This window comes from Pyxicephalus adspersus, chromosome 5 (genome assembly GCF_032062135.1).
Source record: "Pyxicephalus adspersus chromosome 5, UCB_Pads_2.0, whole genome shotgun sequence".
In the NCBI taxonomy this organism is placed as follows: Eukaryota; Metazoa; Chordata; class Amphibia; order Anura; family Pyxicephalidae; genus Pyxicephalus; species Pyxicephalus adspersus.
The window spans coordinates 82,387,522-82,409,972 of NC_092862.1; the positions used below are offsets into that span (position 1 = coordinate 82,387,522).

Here is a 22,451-nt window from a genome sequence, read left to right on the forward strand (position 1 = left end):
GATATTAGATATATGAAAAAAAAAACATACACAATAATACGAAAAACCTACCAGAGAGATTTTCTAGATTTCTTGAAAATACTAGTTCAATTTTTCCACAGTCTTGAAACCTATTGTCTTTGAAAATAAAAAAAATATGTTTTATTAAAGAAAGAAAATAAAAACAGAAGCATATCTAGATAAAGTCCTAGAACAATTAAAACAATTATGGTAATCACACTTTAAAGACATTTGATTTTCAAACACAAGTGCACAGAAATTATATAATATTTAAGTCCTAGGAAAATAAATGAGGCATTATTCATAACAATAGAATTTTGCTAGGCAGCCATGTTAAAATCTTTGAATGTCTGTGAACCTGAAGACAAAAATGTGTATACAGTACTATGTATGCAATCTGCTAATTTTGTATTTCTGTAGACAAGAGGAGTGGGTTTCTGTGTGTGCTGTTTTTTTTCCCCCCAAAGGAGCTTCAGCACAAAATAGTAAGATAGATTTCTCTGTTGCTCTGCAATGGCCACGGTAGGACATTGAAAGTGATTACAAATACAAAGCCTTAGAAATTACTTTTCACTTATGACATTTTACAACACAACAGGACATAAGAATGACACTATAAACAACTTTCCAGAGGTGGCTATGTATCAGCTTTAAAACCACCATTGAATCACAAGATTGGTCAAAGACCAACAGGAGTCTTATGCACATCACATGGACAGGCATCTATTAAATAGTCTAAGAGCTGCTCGGGTTTAAAAAACAAAAAATACACAGTGTTAGAGTTTTGAGTGTTAGTGGACTTTAACTCAGGAATTCTTAAATATTGAGTAAATCAGGTATTACCGATATATGACTGGCAGATACCATATTAAAGAAGGTTCAAGATATCAGTGGACAACATCCTCTGTTCCTAACTCAGCCCCCTCAAGCTATTGTAACTGTAATCCAGAAACAGAAGTAGGCCTTGATAGGCCTAAAAAGTTGGTAGGAAAGATATTTCCTAAGTGCTTTTACATGTGAAGTGCCCTAGTACTTCAAATCTGAACCCTTATTGACGTGTTTCAAGCAGGTTTTGCATTCCCATAGACTTTTATGGGAACGAAAAACCTGCCTCATACTTAGCTGGAGGGTTGCCATGGCAAATTAGTTCAAATGGGGGGGAGACCAGTTGGAGTGGTCGTAACTAGGGATGAGCGAGCAAAATTTTTCATTTTTAACTCGCGGCGAATCGGGCCTTTTACATGTTCTGTAAGCGAGAACGGCCTTTTGATTCGCCACAAGGTCGTGTTCTCGCCGAACTAAGATGAACTCTCAATGGAGAAATTCCATTGAGAGTTCCCTTGCAGTCACAGCTGATTGGAAGCACTCGCGTGCCTCCATTCAGCTGTGACCGCAAGTTCCCACGCTCCAATGGCTGTTCTTATCACCGTGGGAACTGAACTCAGATAAACTCTCAATGGAGAAACTCTTTTGTACTGGCTATCTCAGACTAGAGAATGTGGTTTACTTCTTACACTTCTTACACAATAATACAATAAAAAAATGTCTAGTGAAGTGGTGTATTAGGCTTGTCCTACTTTGTATAGCAACTCCTTCACACATTGCAAACTACATGCATCAAATGAATAAACCCTATTCAATTTCTGGAACTACTATGGATACTGTCTCTCCAACTTGAAATTGCTGACTTTGGTCAACCAACATATACAAACAATACCATTCTTTGCACCTCCTGGCACTCGGGAGGTGTTACTTGACCAAAAGTAAATTTTTTTAAAAGTAAAATGTGTAAATCAATTGTAAGTGTAAATCAATTTTTTTGCATTTGCCAAATATGGATTATTAAAATTTTGTTGAGAGCGCTCTCTCTTTTACACATTTGTTTTATAAGACCAAGAATCAACAAATGAAAAAAGATTTCACCAATTAAAACTACATGGGAGACATGGTATGTAAATGCCTCTGGCACTGAGATAAAAGAATTCCACGTACTTCATTTCCATACAAATACAATATTTCCATACAAACAATTCTTGTAATAACCAACATTTCTAAAGTACAGAGCTTAACATATCATCTTCTTCACATGATAATCTCCTGGAATAAAATCCCCATACAAAGACAGATTTTTGATAAGACGGACAGTTCTGAAGTAACTCCTTTTTGATATCCTGCTGAATGTTTAGAGTTATTGCTATAAAACCATGGGGGCTACATTTGTTTTAGACAACGCTGACCTAGAATACAGTGAAATAGGGTATTGTAATTATTGGTGTTGGTATTGGAGAGTAAAATAACTGAATTGTAGTTGCAATCAGAATATAATAAACCCTAAACCCCAATCAACAGTTTCAGTTAAAAAAAAAATACAAATCCTTTGTAAGGTAAACCGGTATGCATCGTAAGAAACCACAAGTGGTGTACTTTATATCTTTTCTGAAAGTTATGTTACATGAAGAATCTACTTACAGCAGGATACATCCTGACATCAAACTGGTGGCATGTAAAGGATTTATTGATTTCATCAAGCATAGGGGGCAGTTGTCAATGTACTAATTGTTTGATTAGTGTAATTGAAGATCAAGGGTAGCCAGGAACTAAATTCACATATCCATAAAAGGCATTTGCATTTATGAGGGGTAACCCCACAAACACTCCTTTTTCCTCCTTTGCAAAGTGTGTACCCAGCACTGGGTGCAGGCTTGCTCCTATTTATTAGGCAAAATAACAACAGAAACAACCCTCTTGTCACAGAGGTTGTCGTCAGCAACAGAAAACAAACAAAAAATGTGCACCCTCCTGTCCAGTATAGAACCCCTTTCTTGGCTTGCTTCAAAATAAACATTTCCCCATTTCTCTCAGGAATACCATAGACTGATCCACAGACAATTACCTCTCAGCCAGTGCTGCTTAGCACCAGGTGTGCTAAATACATCTCTGAAACCTGGGAAAATGTGAGACCCAGATATTAGAATCCACCCCACCCTGCTCTTGCAGATTTCCAGTAAGACTAGATCTAGATCTGATGGTTTTATTTCAGACATAGTACCTCTGATGTACCGTGGTCCGACATAACTTCCATTAAGCCCCTTACCTAGTAACATAGGTGACCTTTTTGGCACCGTGTTACATTTTCTAATTTTTAAGCTGCTTAGTAATTTTCAGATTGACCTAAATCTACTTTGAAACACTGATTATTCTAATAAATAGACAGTTATAACATTTTATATACATAAACATTTATATATATATATATATATAAATAACATTTATTTTATATTCTGGTAAAATCCTCACCATTATTTGCATGATCCAAGTCTTCTTTACCAAAATACATTTGCTGGCCATGAACAGCTCCTGTATGGAATTGCAGACTGAAAACGATATTGTGGTTTTCAGTGCAATAGGATTCATGATAACATTTGATCTGCAAAAAATGAAAAATAAAAAAAAGACTGGTGAATTGTAACTAACTAATAAAGACATTCAAACTATGAAGCAACACATAGACACATATTTCAAACCAAAAAAAATATTAAACAAACCAGATTATGTTTTAGATTCTTCAGTGTAGCCACCTGATGGTTTGATGGCAGCTCTGAACAGTCTTGGCATTTTTCAACCAGCTTTATGACAAAGGCACCATCTCATTTGGGTTCAAGTTAGGTGATTTTAAAAAGATGATTTTTTAAGATGGAATGTCATTGCTGAATGCTGTGTTAGCCACTTTGGTTACATGTTCCTTGAATTTTGAATAAATCACCAACACTGTCTTCAGTACCCACACACCATCACACCTTCACCATGCTACATGGTGGTAACTGTGCATTGTGCACCTCACAAAGACATGGCAGGTGGAACAAAAAATCTCATTTGTGTGCTCTTCAGAATAAAGAAAAAGATTTCCACCATCTAATTACGTGTGTTTATTTGGCAAAGCAATTCTTTTATTGTTGTTCTTCTTCAGTAGTAACTCCTTTGCAGTGGTTCAACAATGAAGACCTGATTCACACAGTGTACATCAAGATATGTCTGCTACTTGAACTCTGTGTAGCCATATGATGTGGACTTGAATTTGAAGTGTTACATTTGCTGTTTCTGAAGCAAGAAACTTTAAGGAACTTATCATGAACTTAGGTAGGGCGGTCTTCATGAGAGCCAGTTTCATCATAGCATTTGATGATAAAGATCTCCAAAGTGATCAAGACAGAATGGGAGCGCAGAGCCTCCTGGGTACATACGTCACACATCCCAGGTAGCTACTGGCTGCTCTGAGATCAGGCATACACAGAGGGGCCTTTTTCCTACATAGGAGGAAAAAATGCCGATCTCATACATCGCCATCGGCACCATTTTTTTCCATTTATGCCACCCGATTTCGCACCTGGGCAGTGCGAGATCAGGTGACTTAGGCAGAAGCCAGATAATGAAGAAAGAAGAAGGTGGATTACAGGATGCCATGGAGGAAAACCCTGGAGGAGTTTGCGAAATTAAGGTGAGTTTTTTTTTTTTAGTTTAGTTTCTCTTTAAGTACAAAACTTTTCATTCTGTGTTGGTGGCGTTTTTAAGACTCCTAGAAATCATAAATGCATACAAATCTCAATAGATAGGTATGCTTTAAAAAAAACCTGAGATGAAAATAATAAATGAATATACTACAGCGTACCATAATTATAGTTGCTGCATTTTTCCCATCTATGTCATGTGATCTTGCACCTGCACAGTGTGAGATCAGTGAAGTAGTAGGAAGAACCCAGAAGAATAGAAAAGAAGATGTCAGTGCCCGAAGGCAGAGGGCCAAAGACAAATACAGAGACTACTCGGGACCCAAATGAAGAAACCTCGTGATGGATCGACAGATCTCTGGGATTACAGGTTTTTGGGGGGGGGTTTAGTTCCAGTTTAAGTGTATGTAAACCTAAAATTATACTTTTCTTGTTTGTTTGTATGGTTTTTAAAATATAAAAATGAAAGTTTTTTTAATCTATGTATAATAAATTTCTATGTTCAATAAAATACTGAATAATCCTGCTAAAAACTGGGGGTTATCTGGTCATTTCAAGTACTGTTATTAGCCTGGTACTTTAGCTCTGGGTCCTGCAGAACCCCCCCCCCCCCCCAACACACACACTCACACACTCACACACACCTTATGGGGATGAAGAAAAGGGAAAGAAAGAGAAACTGGTTCAGTGCACAGTCTGTCACGTGTATGTACAAATGGAGAAACAGCTCCTAGGTGAAAACTGCTGTGACAAATGTGAGCAAGTCACCTTTCTGGTATCTCGCATTGGAGAGCTGGAGAAGCGCATTGCAACACTGAAATCACTGGATCACCTTGAGAGGGGTCTCCTGCTCACTGAGCAGGCAGTTAATAACAGGTTGGGGAGGTTAATCAGGATGAGCATGTAGGGAGTTGGGTTAATGTAAATAGAGGGAGTGGTAGGGGCTCCCAGGAAAGCACCCCAACATGTTTGCAAAGGTATGTGAAGATGTGCAGGTGGCAGACCCAGTGGTGGCAACTCTAGATGTTACTGCTACCCCTAACAGCTGGGAGAGCAGGACATCTAGTAGTGGTGGGGAGGGAAACGCAGGAAGGAAAAGACAATTGGTTGTCATAGGGGATTCTATCATCAGGAGGACTGATAGAATAGTCTGTCGCCCGGATCCCGCCAACTTAATTGTAGTTGGGGGGAGGATTATGGATAATTGTAAGGAGCTTCCCATGCTACAAACAAACATTGGATTGTGCAGTACTAATTGTACTGAAAAACAAAATGATTTAGAAAATAATGATGGTAAATGCAGAAATGGTTTACCAGCCTGTTCACCAAATGCTAGAAGTCTAGCAAACAAGATAGGGGAGTTGGAAGCCTTAATGAGTGAGGAGAATGATGACTTAGTTGGAATTTCTGAATATCTGGCTTTGTTCTTCGCATGACTGGGCTGTCAATTTTCCTGGGTATACTCTCTTTCGTATAGACAGAGTCAAACGAAAGGGTGGTGGTGTCTGTCTGTATGTGAGAAGTGATCTAAAAGTGAATGTGAAAGAAGAAATTGCGGATGCAACAAGCGATGAGGTTGAGGCATTATGGGTGGAGTTGAATGTGGGGTTGAATAACACACAAATAATGATTGGAGTTTGCTATAGGCCCCCCAGTGCTAAGGAGGAAATAGAAAATCAACTACTTGCACAGATAGAAAAAGCAACAAAAAGTGGAAGTGTTTTAACCATGGGAGATTTCAACTACCCTGACATTGACTGGAGTAATGGCAATACAGAAACAGCAAAAAGGCGGAAATTGAATGTGAATTTATTACAAGATAATTTTATGGTACAGTTTATAGAAGCCCCAACTAGAAATGATACTCTGCTGGACCTAGTTTTTTCTAAGAATGCAGAGCTTATAACACATATGCAAATAAAAGAGAATCTGGGTAGCAGTGACCATAATATGATTTCATTTATTGTAAGCTGTAAACAGGAAGCAAAAACAGGAAAGATAAATTTAATTTTAAGAGAGCAAATTTTCCATTATTAAGGGCGGCTCTCTGTGACTTAGACTGGGAGACAATATTGTCCCCAAAGAACACAGAGCAGAAATGGGAATGTTTCAAGTCTGTTCTACAAAAGCAAACTGAAAAATATTTTCTAATGGGTAATAAATTTAAGAGACTAAAATTAAAGCCTATGTGGCTCACAGCTGATGTTAAAAAAGCCATAAGAAACAAGAAAAGGGCATTCCAAAAATATAAACATGAGGGATCACCGTCATCATTTGAAACCTATAAAGAATATAACACAAGATGTAAAAAGGAGAAAAAAGTGCAAAACTTCAAAATGAAAGATTGCAAAAAAAAGTAACGCGAACCCCAACAAAAAATTTCAAATACAATATTAGCAAAAAGATCAGATCTGAGCAAGTAGGCCCCCCCTTAAAGGATGTCACGGGGTTGGTAACTGGGGATAAAAGACAAGGCAGACTTACTAAACACTTTTTTTTGAGCTCTGTGTACATGAAGGAAAACGGCAGAGCTGAAGTCCAAATTCATATTAGCAATGTCACTGCCTTAAATGAGTCACAATGGCTCAGAATTTATATGATGGAAAACAGCTGGGAAAAATTAGGGTTGACAAAGCACCAGGAACTGATGGATTACATCCACGTGTCCTCAAAGAGCTGAGCTCAGTAATTTCAAAGCCAAAATTTCTAATTTTTAAAGACTCTTTAGTCACTGGCAAGGTACCGATGGATTGGCGTAAGGCCAATGTGCTTCCTGTCTTCAAAAAGGGAGCAAAGTCATTATCAGGTAACTACAGCCCTGTTAGTTTAACGTCCATAGTTGGAAAGGTCTTGGAGAGTTTGATAAAGAACCACATAGAGAAGTTTCTGCTAGAAAATAATATAAGTGATAGTCAGCATGGCTTCAATAAAGACAGAAGTTGTCAAACAAATTTACTCTGTTTTCATGAGGAAGTAAGTAAACAGGTAGACCGTGGAATAGCAGTTGATATAGTGTACTTGAACTTTGCTTAAGCATTTGACACTGTACCCCACAAACGGTTAATATGCAAGTTAGGGTCAATAGGTTTAGAAAAGTAAATCTGTAAATGGATAGAGAACTTAAAGATCGCATCCAGAGAGTTGTAATAATGATTCATACTCTGAATGATCTAAGGTTATTAGTGGTGTACCCCAGGGTTCAGTGTTGGGACCTTTACTGTTTAACATCTTTATAAATGATATAGAGTTTGGGATTAAAAGTACCATTTCTGTGTGCAGCAGATGAGACCAAACTATGTAATAAAATTAAGTCAATACAAGATGTCTATATTCTACAAGCAGACCTGGATGTACTGTTTGATCGGGCAGCCAAGTGGCAAATGACATTTATTATAGATAAATGTAAAGGTATGCACTTGCGAGCTAACAACATGCATGCTTCATACTGTCTAGGGGGAATACACTTGGGGGAGTCAGAAATGGAAAGGGATCTGGGGGTTCTGGTAGATTATAGACTTAACAACATCATGCAATGCCAAGCTGCAATATCCAAAGCTAGTAAAGTACTTTCTTGTAATAAAAGAGGATTAGACTGCAGAAATGGAGACATAATCCTGCCCCTGTACAAAGCATTGGTCAGACCACATCTGGAATATGCAGTCCAGTTTTGGGAACCAGTTCACAAAAAGGACATTGTTGAACTGGAGAGAGTGCAGAGAAGGGCAACTAAACTAATAAAAGGAATGGAGGAGCTCAGCTATGAGGAGAGATTAGCTGAACTGAATCTATTGTCCCTTGAGAAGAGACGTAAAGGGGGGATATGATCACCCCGTATTTATATATAAATGGTCTATATAGAGAACTCTCTTCCTCATTATTCACTTTGAGATCATTACAAAGAACAAGAGGGCACTCTTTGCGTCTGGAGTAAAAGAAGTTTAAGCAGCGGATAAGGAAGGGATTTTTCACTGTAAGGTCTGTGAAAATGTGGAATCAGCTCCCTCAGGAAGTAGTTTCAGCAACTACTATAGATTGCTTTAAAAAAAAGCTGTATTTTTTTCTAGAATCACAGAATATAACTGGATATTAAGGCTTTAAAGGAAAAATACCAGTGATTGTTCATCCAGGGAACATCCAATTGCCTCATGGAATCAGGAAGGAATTTTTTTCCCCCTGTTGAAGCAAATTGTACAAGGGGTTATTTTGCCTTCCGCTGGACCAACTATGTCTTATAGGGTTTTATATCTGGGGTATGTTTATTTCCTTAAGCTACATACACACTTCCAATTATTATCGTTGGAAAACGAACGACGAACGTTCATGCACGATATATATGAACGATCGTATAGCACCGATCCTGCACATAGAGTTAACGACACGATCGTTCGTAGATATTGTACACACAATAGATACGATCGTTTGAGCGATAGAGGAACTATGTGCACGACAGGAAAGTGAACGGACGTTCGTTCATCACGCATGCTCTGAATATGGACGATCAACGAACGACCGTACACACGAACGATGTTCAACGATCGTCGCCCAATCCGATCCGTCGGTCCGGTCGTTCGTTTCCAGCGACTTTCCTCGTTCGTCGGCGTCGTTGGTTACTTTTTTACGAACGATTTTTTGCCCAATCGATCGTTCGTCGTTCGATTGGAACGATAAAAATTGGAAGTGTGTACGCACCTTTAGTGGTTGAACTTGATGGTCTTTTTTCAACCTAACCTACTATGTATTGTGTATTGAGACACTTCCAGTCCTATGATATGATAACACCGCTCCTTCACACATTCAGTACAGAAAGTGAGCTCTATCAACTGAGGACAGAAAGTGCATTACTGGAAGGCCATAGATAGGTAATCAAATACATCACATTTAAAGTCTGGTATGCCCAAATATATTAAATATTTGTTTTTGGGTTTTGTTACACTTGAATCGGTCTCAAGATATTTTGCAAGGTGTCAGTTGGTGCCAGACTCTTTTCATAGCACCAACTTGGGCATCAGGTTTTCTAAAGAGCCACTAGTGCTGTGGATTTTGAATGGCCGATGAAGGAAGATCAAATGACGAACCTGTTTCAAAACAGAGGCAGAAACCTAGTTGGACTGGCAAGTAGTCAAGGCAGACAAGAGACAGAAACAAGGTCAGATTGGCTAAAAGTAGACCTAAACAAACTCAAGGCACTGAGTTACCATGTAATACAAAACCAAACAAAATCTAATTGGGACTTTTAAGGCAGATGCAATATTCTAAAATATATTTAAAACATATAATTTATTATATTAGTACTAAAAATACAAATTAACAATTAAAAAGCTCATAGGTAATCATGAGGAGATACTAAAAATGAGATAAAGCATTTTATTGTAACATATCTCAATTAATCTCCTGAGAAGGCAGCTTTTGTCTGTGAAACGCGGCAAGGAAGATTTGAGATTTGATTACCTTACTTAACTGATCAGTAATGCAGTGTTCTTGTTACTTCCTGTGAGCAGTGAAGTTACAGTGAAGTAGTAATTGTAAACCAGAAGGGTCAGGAGATTTTATTATTAATAATGATAATAATAATAAACAGTATTATTATGGTGCCAACATATAACACAGTGCTGCACAATAAATAGGGGCTGCAATTGGCAGTACACAGGTACAGACAGTGATACAAGAGGAGGAGATTTGAAGGATTATCAAGTGGAAACAAAAGCTACAATGTATACCATTATTGTTTTTTGGGTTTGGATATACTTTAAACAAGGTTCAGGTGTACAGGCTACAGAATGGGAAAGTGCAAAGCCAGAAGCCAGAAACAGTCAAAAAAATTCTGATGTATGTAGCAAAGGTACCTCTTAAGGTATCTCTTAGCTACTGTGTACATAAATTTTAAAGTGCGAGACAGGCGGATCATTAAAAAAGTCCACATACTGGCTAAATATTAAAAAACATATCATTCAAACAGAATATTTAATGTTTATAGACTGTACAGGTAGTCCCCGGGTTACATAGGAGATAGGGACTCTAGGTATGTTCTTAAGTTGAATTTGTATGTAAGTTGAAACAAGTACAATATTTTATTAAATGCAATAAGGACAGTTGTTTGTCTCAACACATTTTTAGGCAGTGTGGTGTCAGTTACTGTATAAAATCATCACTGTGAGTTGATCACAAAGCAAAAAAAAAATTTATGGAGCCTAGACATTCATTAACTTTTGGAGCAAGCTGTGCTTTGATATGCAAAAAGAAACAGCTCCAGAGTTTGTCTTGGTCATAAAAGAGTTACAAGATGTTACAGATCAGCTCAGCTCCTAAGATCACCCACAACCTCAGCTGTGTTTAGCAAAAGACTTCTTCTGCAAGTCATGCAAACCACCCCCATCAAGCCTCTGTCTTGCACACGAGCGAGCAGGGAAGCCCTGTTCTTATCTAGGAGGTGTCCGTATGTTGAATGTCCTTAACTCGGGGGCTACCTGTATACCACTAACTTGATTACAGTTGAAAAAGTTGCTGTAGAATGAATATGCAATAGAAATAGTATCAAATGTTATGTTGGTTCACTTTTGTGATAACATCTCAGTATCACTGGTATATGTTTTTCAGAATGTTAAAATTAGGTATATTTGCAAATAATTTCGAGAAATCACTGAGAGGAAGCAAAGAAAGAAGTTCGAGGCTCAAAAGTTTTGAGTCAAAATGTAATGAATAATATGTATTGCATTCATACATAGTAAATACATACATATAAATAATCATCACAAAAATATAAAGTGTATACAACTGTTTGTGTTTGTCTTGCCTAGTTCTGTTACAGATCACAGAAGTAGGAAAGTTCACTAGACAGGGTAATGCTAACACAAGAAATTGAAAACAATATTAAATTGAAAAAGTAGTAATGATATGACCGTATTTTCCGTATAAGTCCCCGACGCGTTTCGCCCAAAATGGGCTTACTCAGGGGTACATGATTTTATACGATTAGTGGTCTATATATACAGAAAAATTACAAATTAGGAACATTAACGATATCAGCAAATATATATATATATATATATATATATATGAGTAAATACAGGCAATGATGGTTATATTGCATATCACTATTGTATATTCATACATATATAGAGAATGTATGTATAATATAATTATCGGGGACTTATACGGAAAATACGGTCATATCATTACTACTTTTTCAATTTAATATTGTTTTCAATTTCTTGTGTTAGCATTACCCTGTCTAATGAACTTTCCTACTTCTGTGATCTGTAGCAGAACTAGGCAAGACATACACAAACAGTTGTATACACTTTATATTTTTGTGATGATTATTTATATGTATGAATTTACTATATATGAATGCAATACATAATAATACATTACATTTTGACTCAAAACTTTTGAGCCTCAAACCTCTTTCTTTGCTCCCTCTCGGCGATTTCTCGATATTATTATATAAACGAGGGAGGCCCAACTGTACACTTCTTGGACCTATATGGGACAATAGAAAGTACCCTTTTCCCCGTCTCCCCCTCCTGCCCCCATCTCTTAAGTAATAAGTAGCAAAAAAACAAATCTCAAGTATACTCCATATTATCTCTTCCCCTAACTTTAGATTATGCAGAATCTCAACTAATAAACAACCTAATTGATTAAAGTGAGCAATGTAGCAGTAATTGCAATGGAGTAATAATGTGGACAGATTCTAAGCAAAGACTCCTATAAAAAAGCATAGGGAAAATACACTTCCAGAGAGAAGAGCACTGACAACAGGAAGGTTTTAATGGCTGAGAATAATTAAAATACTCAAGCAAGGGAATAGATGTTTTAGAATTTATGATATTAGGTAAATACACCTAATTTAAACATGACATAGGTAACACAAATGAATGAAGAGGTTTATGCATACAATTATTGTTATTGTTATTTTTTTTAAATCAAAACCCAAAAAGGGTCGCTTACCATAATGTCGCCCTTGATAAGTTGAGCTGGTTCAATAGCTATATAAAGTCTTTCCTGCGCTTCGGAAACAACATTGCTAAAGGGATAAAATCATATAAGCAATAAATTCAAAAAAAAATTATTTATATGATTACAAATACTTTAGATAAATAAGACTCATATAACATAATTGGAAATTCATTTTATTTTGAGGGGTCAAGAGTTCCAGAGAATTTTACCTCTCTCCCCATTTAGCGGACCCTTTTGAATCACAGATCATTCTTTTTTTTTCCTAAGTAAAACTGACACACATTCACTCATGGAGAATAATCACTATTATTGAAAATGCATGCAAATGGAAGATTATACATTCATGTGCGTGGGTTTTCAATAGTAGTAAGAAATTCACTCAAGGAATCATCATTCATCCAAGGATGTTGATGGTTAAATGTCAGGTTCACTGGTTAGTAAATATACCCCTATGTTCTACACTATGTACCATTAAGCTTTTAAAGGTACCTTAACAGTATAACCCATAAAGTGTCTTCTTTAGGATAATAAGAAATGAGATAACGAAAAAGGCATTTTGTGTCATTTTTCCCAATGCAACTGTTCAAAGTTGGAGGGGTGGAAAGGGGCATAGTTAAATAAAACCTTAGCATTCTTACTACGTATACCCACAAATTCTGTTTCAATTGCTTTAAAACACATAAACAAGTATAACTTAAAGGACATCATTAAGGTAGTTAGACAATTTAGAGACCAACAACTGTCTTAAACATTTTGGTTAGGAGTACATGCTATGCAAAAAAGCAAAGGGGACAGTAGTATGTACTTTACAGAGCAAAGATGACAGAAGTAAAAAATACACAAAGATCCAGGGTCAGGAGTATGTATGTGATCCATGAGTACATAATGCACAGAGCACAGGGATCAGAAATAAGTTAAACTGACAACAAAGGAAACATGCTAGTAGAAAATGACAGAAGGCAGTAGCTGCATATAAAAAGTTAAAGGAAAAAATGTAGGAAGTCAAGGCACTCATTCACAGATGTCTGACATGTGCCTCATGTGTCCAAAACTTGTCACCTCTAGGAAAGCTGGGAAAGCTGATAAAATTGTCTGACATCTGTACAGTATTTCAAGTCCATAAACAGATATTTGTTTAGTTTTCAATGATAAGTAGATTTCAAAAAGTCCTATAATCCCAATGAGCTTTGCAACACTTGCTTCTTCAGGGGGGATGTAGGTTACTACTGTATCCAATAAACTCATTGGTTGGACCAAGGATAGACATGGGTGGATATCAGTGGTACTGTATCAAATGACCCTTTTCTGTGGAGCAGACGTTTCAAAGGAGGTGTTTAAGCCCCATGCATTTAGATTACAAGTATTTAATTTATACTTACTAAATTTCAGATGTGTAAATGTGTTGCATTGCTTGGTAAACCTTTATAAAAGGCTGACATCCTGTAAGACAACAACAAAATAAAATTATGTAATCATTGATGTAGTGTAATGCTTGTCAAGAGCAAGTACTTTTAACACCTTAGCTTCCGCCTGGTATCCAGGCAGATTGGGCAAGTTGTCTCATGCCTTTTAGTTTGAAAACTAAAAAGGCATGAGAGGTCCTACAGCTTTAGAGCAATACTTTTTCTTTTTTTCTTGTAAAAAGTTCAGTTGCAAAAGGTAATGATTAGGATTATTGTTATTAGTAAACAGGATTTATATAACATATTACGCAGCGTTGTACATTAAATAGGGGTTTCAAATGACAGAGACACAGACAGCGACACATAATTGGTTTTAGAATTTACCTTGTTCAATTTTGGCTTTAAATGGGATTTACCTCTAGCTATTTATTGCTGAAGTACTTAGTAAAGGACACCATCTATAGTTGCTCTCAATACCAGATACCACCTGCTAGAAGCCTTCCCCCTATGTGATGTTGGTAGTGCTTGACATGGACACAAAAAATGCGATAATTGTACTTTTTCTCTGAATGGGATGTTCTTTTGATGGATATTTATCTATTTGGATATCTGTGTTACTTCACTTCTTCTCTTCTGATTATGGTGAAAATGTTTTCCTTTTTTAACTTACCCAGCCACACTATAATCCAGAATTACCCAGTTAAGCCAAACCCTTTTTTTTGGGTTTTATTCATTGCAGATCAATTTTAACCAACACCAAGGAGTCCACTGTTTTCCCTCCTTTATTGCCATGATGCGTAGCAGCAAAAGGTTTAAAAAAACTTTTCTGTATTTTTTAATGTATAACAAGACAATTAAAAAAAACTTTTTGTACACTTTACAAAACATTCACATTGCAATCACAGACTTTCAACACATTCATCTCTGCGAACCTGCAGCTTTCTTCACATGGTGAAGAATAGATACCAGGTCATTTTCCATTTCACTTGAGCCACCGTAAGAGTTGCTGAACTACAAGCCTCAGCAAACACATGTTTAGCTGCAGTAATAATAAACTGTAACAAATATAACTGGGAGTACATGCAATGTTCTGGTTTACTATTTAGTAGAGCGACCTTAGGGTCTTTAGGTATGAATCTGCCAAGCACCATAATTACTGTATAATTTGCCGCAATGAGCATATCAAAGGAAGCGGGATATATACACAAAGATATAATCATTTTGGTTGTTCTCAATGAAAAGGAAAGGAATCCTCAAGGTGGGTGGCAAGTGTGTCTGGAAAATTAATATTCAATGCCAAGCATATGTTATGAATAATTTGGAGGCCTGATATCTCTCCAAAAGTGGTTAGGGTAGATAAAAGGTTAGGCAGGGTACCACTGGATGGATATAATCAATAGGGCATCACCTGCAAATAGACCAATTTTATGATGGTAACCTGCAAATTCAAGACCGCTAATGTCCAGGTGATTACATACTGCCAGGGTTAACAGTTCTATGGTCAGGGCCAGCAAGAATGGCGAAGGAGAACACCCTTGCCTAGTACCCATGGAAAACTGAAAAGGAGAGGAGTGGAACCCCAGGTATTGTAGGAAAGCTTGGAGAATAGTGTACAAAGCCTTAACCCAAGCAATGAAATTCAGTCCGAACCCTCATTTCTCTAGCACAACCATAAGATATTGCCATTGAACCATATCAACTGCTTTTTTTTTTTTGATGTCTAAAGCCAGTAGAAAGAAGTCTGAGTTTTAGCAAGGTGAATGAGACAGGTAAGTTTATGTACACTATCCATTGACTGCCTTCTTGGGATGAATCCTATGTATTTAGATACTGTTAGTGAATCTCTACCCATGACTCCGCCCATTAATAAATGATTATAAAATTTCGTAAGATGCAGAGCCAAGGTGTCCCTGAATTTAATATAGTAGTGGGTGGAGAATCCATTTGGGCCCAGTCTTGTCTGTAATTTCAGTAACTTAATAGCCGCACTGGTCTTTGCCTCCGTTATAAATTCCTCTAGGGTAGTATGAAGAGTTTGGGCAGGTCTGGTAAAGGAAAGGTGGAAAAGAAGACTTTAGCTTTGGATAAGTCAAGGGAGCCAGTATTACTATAAAGTTGAGCCAGGTGTTTATGAAATTCTTCCACAATAGTTTGTGGGTTACTGGTCAAGTTAGTCTGGCCTACTTTCAGCCTTATGGGTTGGAAGGAGGGGTTTACTTTCTGGAGCCTATTCGCCCATAGGGAGTCAGGTTTATTGTTTTTTACGTAGAATTTATGTTTGGTCCAGCATAGTTGTTTCTCTGCTCTATGGATTAAACACTGATCCAACTGGATTCTTTTGTTTTCTAGTTTTTTGCTAAGCTCAAGCAATGGATCTGATTTATATTGGTCCAACAGGACATTCCTGAGCCGTTCCTGCTCAAGTTGGAAAAGCAGAGAGTTACACTCACTCTTGCGTTGGGAAGCTAATTTTATGAGGCGGCCCCTGATCACTCCCTTATGCCCATTCCAAAGTACATTCAGGGTGCTTTCAGGAGTGGTGTTCAGTGTAAAGTATTCTTGTAACGATGATTGTACTTTTTGGAAAAAGGCTGGGTCACTCAAGAGGGAGGCATTTAGGGACTAATTACACCCAGTGGGTTTCTGGTACAGAAATGAGAAGGATGTTAGGACTGCATTGTGGTCAGATCATGGTATAGACACTTTTTTTCAGAAGGAGATCAGTGAAGTGGGTTGACGAAAATATAGTCTATTCTGGAAAATAGTTAGTGCAGATGAGAAAAGTGTGTGTAATGTGTAGCCGGGGTAAGTTAACACCAGCAGTCAATTAGTGAATGTTAGGACATTCGCAGTTGCGCAGTTGTGATGCCTTTTTCCCTTGGTGGATATAAAGACATTAAGGAGGGCCCTCTCTTCTCCAAGGATGGGATAAGTGCCACGTTAGTATCCCCACATAGTACAAGAGTGCCTTCACCATGGGTATCAACCACTTGCAATAACTGTCTAAAGAAATCCAGTTGATTAGAATTAGGTGTATAATATGAAACTAAAGTGAATAAAGCATCATTAAAATAACCTGTTATGAGAAGGAATGTGCCCTTGGGGTCAGTGACCATTTTTTTAAGGTGAAAGGTACTTATTTCTTGAACCCTATTAATACACCCCTGGTTTTAAGAGCAGAATTATTGATCAAGGAAAAAAGAAGAAAAACAGTCTGGTCTTCAAATTAATGTCATGGTAAAAAAGACCATGAAATTATATACAGATATTCCCTGAGTATTTTGAAAGAGATTGTCTCTTATCCCGACACATTTCGCCGACTGGCTACTTCAGCAAATTCGCAGAGATCTTTTACATAATGTGTCACTGTGGTGGTTCTTTCTTAGGAAGAAGGTACTCATTGAAAAGTTGTTGGTGTTCCAAATGGTTTCCAATACCCATGCTCAGGATTGGTAAAAATCTGTACAGTGCGTGCAGCTGACTGGTCAAGTATTGCTTATCTCTGTAAGTGAAGATAATATTACAGGGGAATCCCCATCTGTAACATATTTGCTTTGCTTGAAGGACTGCCACCACCAGTTTATTTTCTCTGTGCTTCTTGATTGTAGAAGATGCCAGGTCAGTGAAAAGCTGATAGTCATATCCCAGGAATGATAGTGTGTCAGCTTTCCTGGCGGCTCTGAGAAGTGTATCTTTCATTCAGTAGTAAGGTAATTTCACGATAATATCCCTGGGGGGGCATCCGATGTACGTCTGGATAAGGCCCTATGAATGCAAAAAGTGAAATTAAAAGTGTTCCCCTGGGGATGTTAGGTACCAGCTCTCAAAATAAGGCTGTAACGGTAGATTGTAGATCAGTTACAGGTTCTGGTATATCCCAAATACGAATATTGGAACGTCTTGCTCTGTTTTCTGACTCTTACAGCTGGTAATGTAAAAACTGGATTTCAGCCTTTAGAGCATCATTTCTTCACTGTGGTCCTCCAGAACAATAGTAACATCATCCATCCTACCTTCAAGTTGCAAAGTTCGGTAGCCCAGGAAGACTGAGAAGTTTGCAATGCTGCGGGCACATCCTGTGAAAGATCCATGGCTGCCTGCTATGAATCCTGTACGGCAGTGTGTGAGGCAGCAGCCATCTTGGCTCATGGTTCTCTGGATGCAGGGAAAAGGTATTATTCCCCAGGCACTGGGAGAGAGACTGGATCAGTCCGAAATGCCGCTTTGTTACACCGGCTGCAGATAGATATTTTCATAGGTCCCATGTTTTGTTGAAAACAACAATAATACCATTGAGAATACAGAAAAGTTTATATTTTGGAATTATCCAATAGTGACATGACTATAGACTTTGTAAACTAAAGGAATGTGGGTTAATGTCCCCTTAAAATTAATTATAAACTATCAGGAAAGCCATATCTCACCAAAAGTACAAAAGGAAAACACCTTCTTTATTACATAGGTAATGAAGGAAAGTAGGGTATTCCTGGCGTAAGCACCTGTTAAAAGGTTTTCAGTTTTTTCAAAGCGATTTTCATAAAATACAGCAAAGAATAAAATATATAAAAGCACAAACATAATGTGGTCAATTTGGCAATATGTTAATGCGTAATATGTTGGCGCAGTAGAAATACAGTTTAATAAATTTATTAATGATAATATTATTGCATTTTTAGCTAAGATTTTTTTTTTTCAGTTAAACTTACACTGGTCTATATGATCTTATTATTTCCCATAGGTGCTGTGGGAATCTTTAAGAATTTTATCTCAAGCTTACACTGCTGCAATCCATCCAGAATTTTCAATCGTTTATGGTATTTTCTCGGCACTAAAATATTGTATCATCATCTGGGGTAAATCAGTACAATTATATATATAACTTTTATGTTCTCTTTTTTTTCTTTATTATTAATGATATCATTTACATTATGAAAAAGCTTATTAAAAACGGACTTATTGTTATGCTGTTTGTTAAATAGCCGCTAAGTGCTTTATAACGTTCTTTTGGCTACCTATCCCCTGAAGAAGCTCTTTCATACAAAAAACGCATTTGGGATTAACTTATGCTAGCCTATTTGTACTAACTTTTGGCATTATGGTTGTGCTTTTATGTATTTTATTCTTTTCTGTATTTTTATGGAAAATGACTTTGAATAAAAACTGAAAACCTTTTAATAAGTGCTTATGCCAGGAATTCCCTACTTTCTCCTTCATTACCTACCGGTATGTAATCAAGGTTTTTTTGTATTTTATGGACTTTTTAAAAAGCTGTGTAATATCTCGGTGCTATTTAAAATACTGTGTAATATTAATAATAATATTACAATTGAGTTTACCTTGAAGCCCCTCTAAAGAGAGGGTTGCTGAATTCTACGAATTAGCAAGTGTGATGTAAGCAGAAAGCAGCATATCGTGGATCAAGTGAGCAGTATGTTTAGGAAGTGGTACTTTCAGTTATTAATAATATTGATAATAATAATAATAATAATAATAATAATATTATTATTATTATTATTATTAATAACAATAATAAAAATATTATTAAAAATAACAAACAGTATTGGTATAGCGCCAACATAATATGCAGCGCTGTACATTACCAAATAAAGCACCAAAACGGGGTGGAGGAAGGGTACAATTAAGTAACCAAGAGATCAGCTTGGCCTGTGAATGCCTGAAGAGGCTGTAGAAAAATAGCACTGTGAAATTGAGCACCAGCTAACATCAAGCTGCAATAATTATCTTTCAAAGGGCTTTATTTACAGAACAGAAAATCCGACATTCCTTTAATCATTCCCTGGTTGGAATCACTGCCATTGAAACACATCAGATTTACACTTTTTCCCAAAACTGCTGAATAATGGAAATCATACATGCTCCATTGTAAATCTCTGTGTCCATCTTCCGAAACAAAGGAGAGGAAGGTGGGTACAAATGGGAAAGCCTTAGGATAGTTTTGAAATTTGATTCTATTGCTGAAGTAAAAATAAACAACTTGAGAGGTTGTATGCCACATTGTGCCACTAGCTGATTAATAAATTCCTTAGCATTTTCAATAAATTTACAAAAGCTCTCGAATGGGCTGAGCAATATGGTGATTGGCCCCAGAGAGGTCTCGACCTAACAAAATAAGGGATTTAAAAAAAAAGTGACTTAAAAGGTCAAAAATACTGGGAAGTCCTCAAACTTAGAATATCACAGGAGTAAACCAGAGTATGGGCAATAGTAATGTCCTAAATAAATACAAATTCCAAAGAAGGATATTCATCTTCATAGAGGCAATACTGTCAAAATATTTTTTTTTTTTTTTTTTTTTATTAAAGCCGAACTTTAGTGCTGCTATGAAAAACAAGGATGAGACAAGTCTTTGTTGAAGAAATGGACAGACAATGTCTAGCCTGCAATAAAACATACTAACCTGCCCGACAGCTATTCTTTTGAAAAAAAACTATGCTCCCCATACAATGCTAGAGATGTGCTTGTACAAGAATCCTCCAGGGCTGCCAGGACTGAGTGAACTCCACGGTGGCTCAGAGGTAGCACTCTTGCCTTTGCAGCGCTAAGTCCCAGATTCGAATCTTGGCCAGGGCACTATCTGCATGGAGTTTGCAGGTTCTCCCCGTGTCTGCGTGGGTTTCCTTCGGGTACTCCGGTTTCCTCCCACATCTCAAAAACATGGAGTAAGGTTAATTGGGTTCCCCTCAAAATTGTCCTTAGACTACATTAATGACATATGACTATGGTAGGGACATTAGATTGTGAGCTCCTTTGACGGACAGTTAGTGACACGACTATCGACTTTGTACAACGCTGCGTAAAATGATAGTGCTATATACTGCATAAGTATCAAGATGGCCCAAGATAAGGGACCTGGAAGAGAACTTGGTGAACATGGCGGCACCCGCACCAAAAGGTTATCTTTTTGCAAAAAGGACATCGACTGCCTGGTCACAATTTTTAAGTCATAAGCTTTAGTTCTACTTTAACTAAAATAGGTTCATCAATGACTTTTAAGTGGTGAGAGAGACCGAGAACGAGCACACATATATTTTTTTAAAAATAATGTTTTATTAAAGGATGTTTCAATAAATAACAATATTAACAATATAGTAATAAAAAACAGGCATGCGAATGTGCACATGAAAAATATGGAAGAATGAGAAGTAGTTACATAATCTTGTTAACAATGTCAGCAGTTTCCAACGCAAATATCATCCATAACCAAAAGAGGACCATTATCTTACATTCTCAAAGTATTCTCAAAGTATACCAAGAGGTATGTTGAAAAGTATTCATAATCTGACGCTTTATTAAGTGAGACTGAGTCTCTATGTAAGATTCCCATGTTTCAAAAAATTTTGCAACCTTACTTTCTTTTTCCAGAGATGCTTCAATCCAGGCCATTCTGAAAACATATTCTAATTTCTCCTTAAAAAACCCTAAGTGTCGGTGGCTGTGAATCTAACCATTTATGTAATATCATTTTTTTGCCCGCTAGGGAGAAAATAGCTAATACAAAGCTAAAATATTTTTATTTTCTGGCAGTTCCAAATAGCATGATACAAATCTGACTGGTCCTGTGCACACTTGGGACAATGAGCACACATATTTTAAAGTTTTCCTAAAAACTTTCCCCTACAGCTTGGCAAAAGTATACATTGTGTAACTAAAAAGTACTCATACTTTAAATTACTTACCTCCAGTTGTATAAAAATTTGGAATGCCGTGAAGAATAACATAGTGCATATATACTGGTACTGTGTTCATTTTCTGCACCCCAGAAAGGAGCTCATTAAGAAAACGGACATACCTATATATAAACAAAAAAGAAAAAAGAGAGAATTTAAGATTACTTTTATGGCACTGCAACAAAAGGTTGTGTGAAGTAATCAAGAAAGAAACTATTCTAAGAAAACCACAAAAACTTTACAAAAATATAAATATAAAAAATACTGACTACACTGGTCAACAAACATTTGCTTGCCAAAAAGATTAAAGTCATTTTAGGTTATGTTTGATGTACAGATTTCAAATATGGTATTGGTTTTGCTAGATTGGCTCTAGTTTTTGAAATAATGACCTCAATATAAACCTTAATAGAAAATTAAAAAAACATGTAAATTAAGAAAAATTAAACTAGATATGCCTAAGTATACAAAATTAAATTTTTGCAATAATGTCATTATATTCTATATTCAGTATATTTACAGAACCAATCACAAATAAGTCATTGAAAAACACCTATTGTATGATTTCCTTTTATAAGTTATGGTTCAAGACAAAAAAAAAAAAAAAAAAACACTTACTCCTATATGGAAAGGCGTTGAAGGCTAAGGGAAAATTGATTTAAAATGGTACCACCATACCAGCTGCAAAATGCCAAAAAATGAATTTATTGTCTGTGATATTTTAACAATATCTCTTCTTCTTACACTTGCTAATCTAACTTAATGAAATAGTAGTAACAGTAACTTAATTAAAATCCACATTTTTGAGAAAAATGTACTAAAGAACTTCAACACCACCTAAACTCTGTAGAAAAGAGATCTACCAAACAGGCTTTAGCCAAATTGTACTTCTATCC

General features: G+C 36.7%; 1 protein-coding gene across 1 annotated transcript in view; it reads right to left on the reverse strand.

The window, feature by feature from the left end:
* TNS3 (tensin 3) overlaps positions 1 to 22,451 on the reverse strand; it is a 216,767-nt gene that overhangs the window by 104,045 nt on the left and 90,271 nt on the right. The window contains exons 7-11 of the mRNA XM_072411956.1: positions 21,565 to 21,677; positions 13,844 to 13,904; positions 12,456 to 12,531; positions 3,298 to 3,427; positions 52 to 117 (exon numbers count right to left, since the gene is read on the reverse strand). Of these exons, the coding sequence (XP_072268057.1) occupies positions 52 to 117; positions 3,298 to 3,427; positions 12,456 to 12,531; positions 13,844 to 13,904; positions 21,565 to 21,677 (446 nt within the window). The remainder of the gene's footprint in view (positions 1 to 51; positions 118 to 3,297; positions 3,428 to 12,455; positions 12,532 to 13,843; positions 13,905 to 21,564; positions 21,678 to 22,451) is intronic.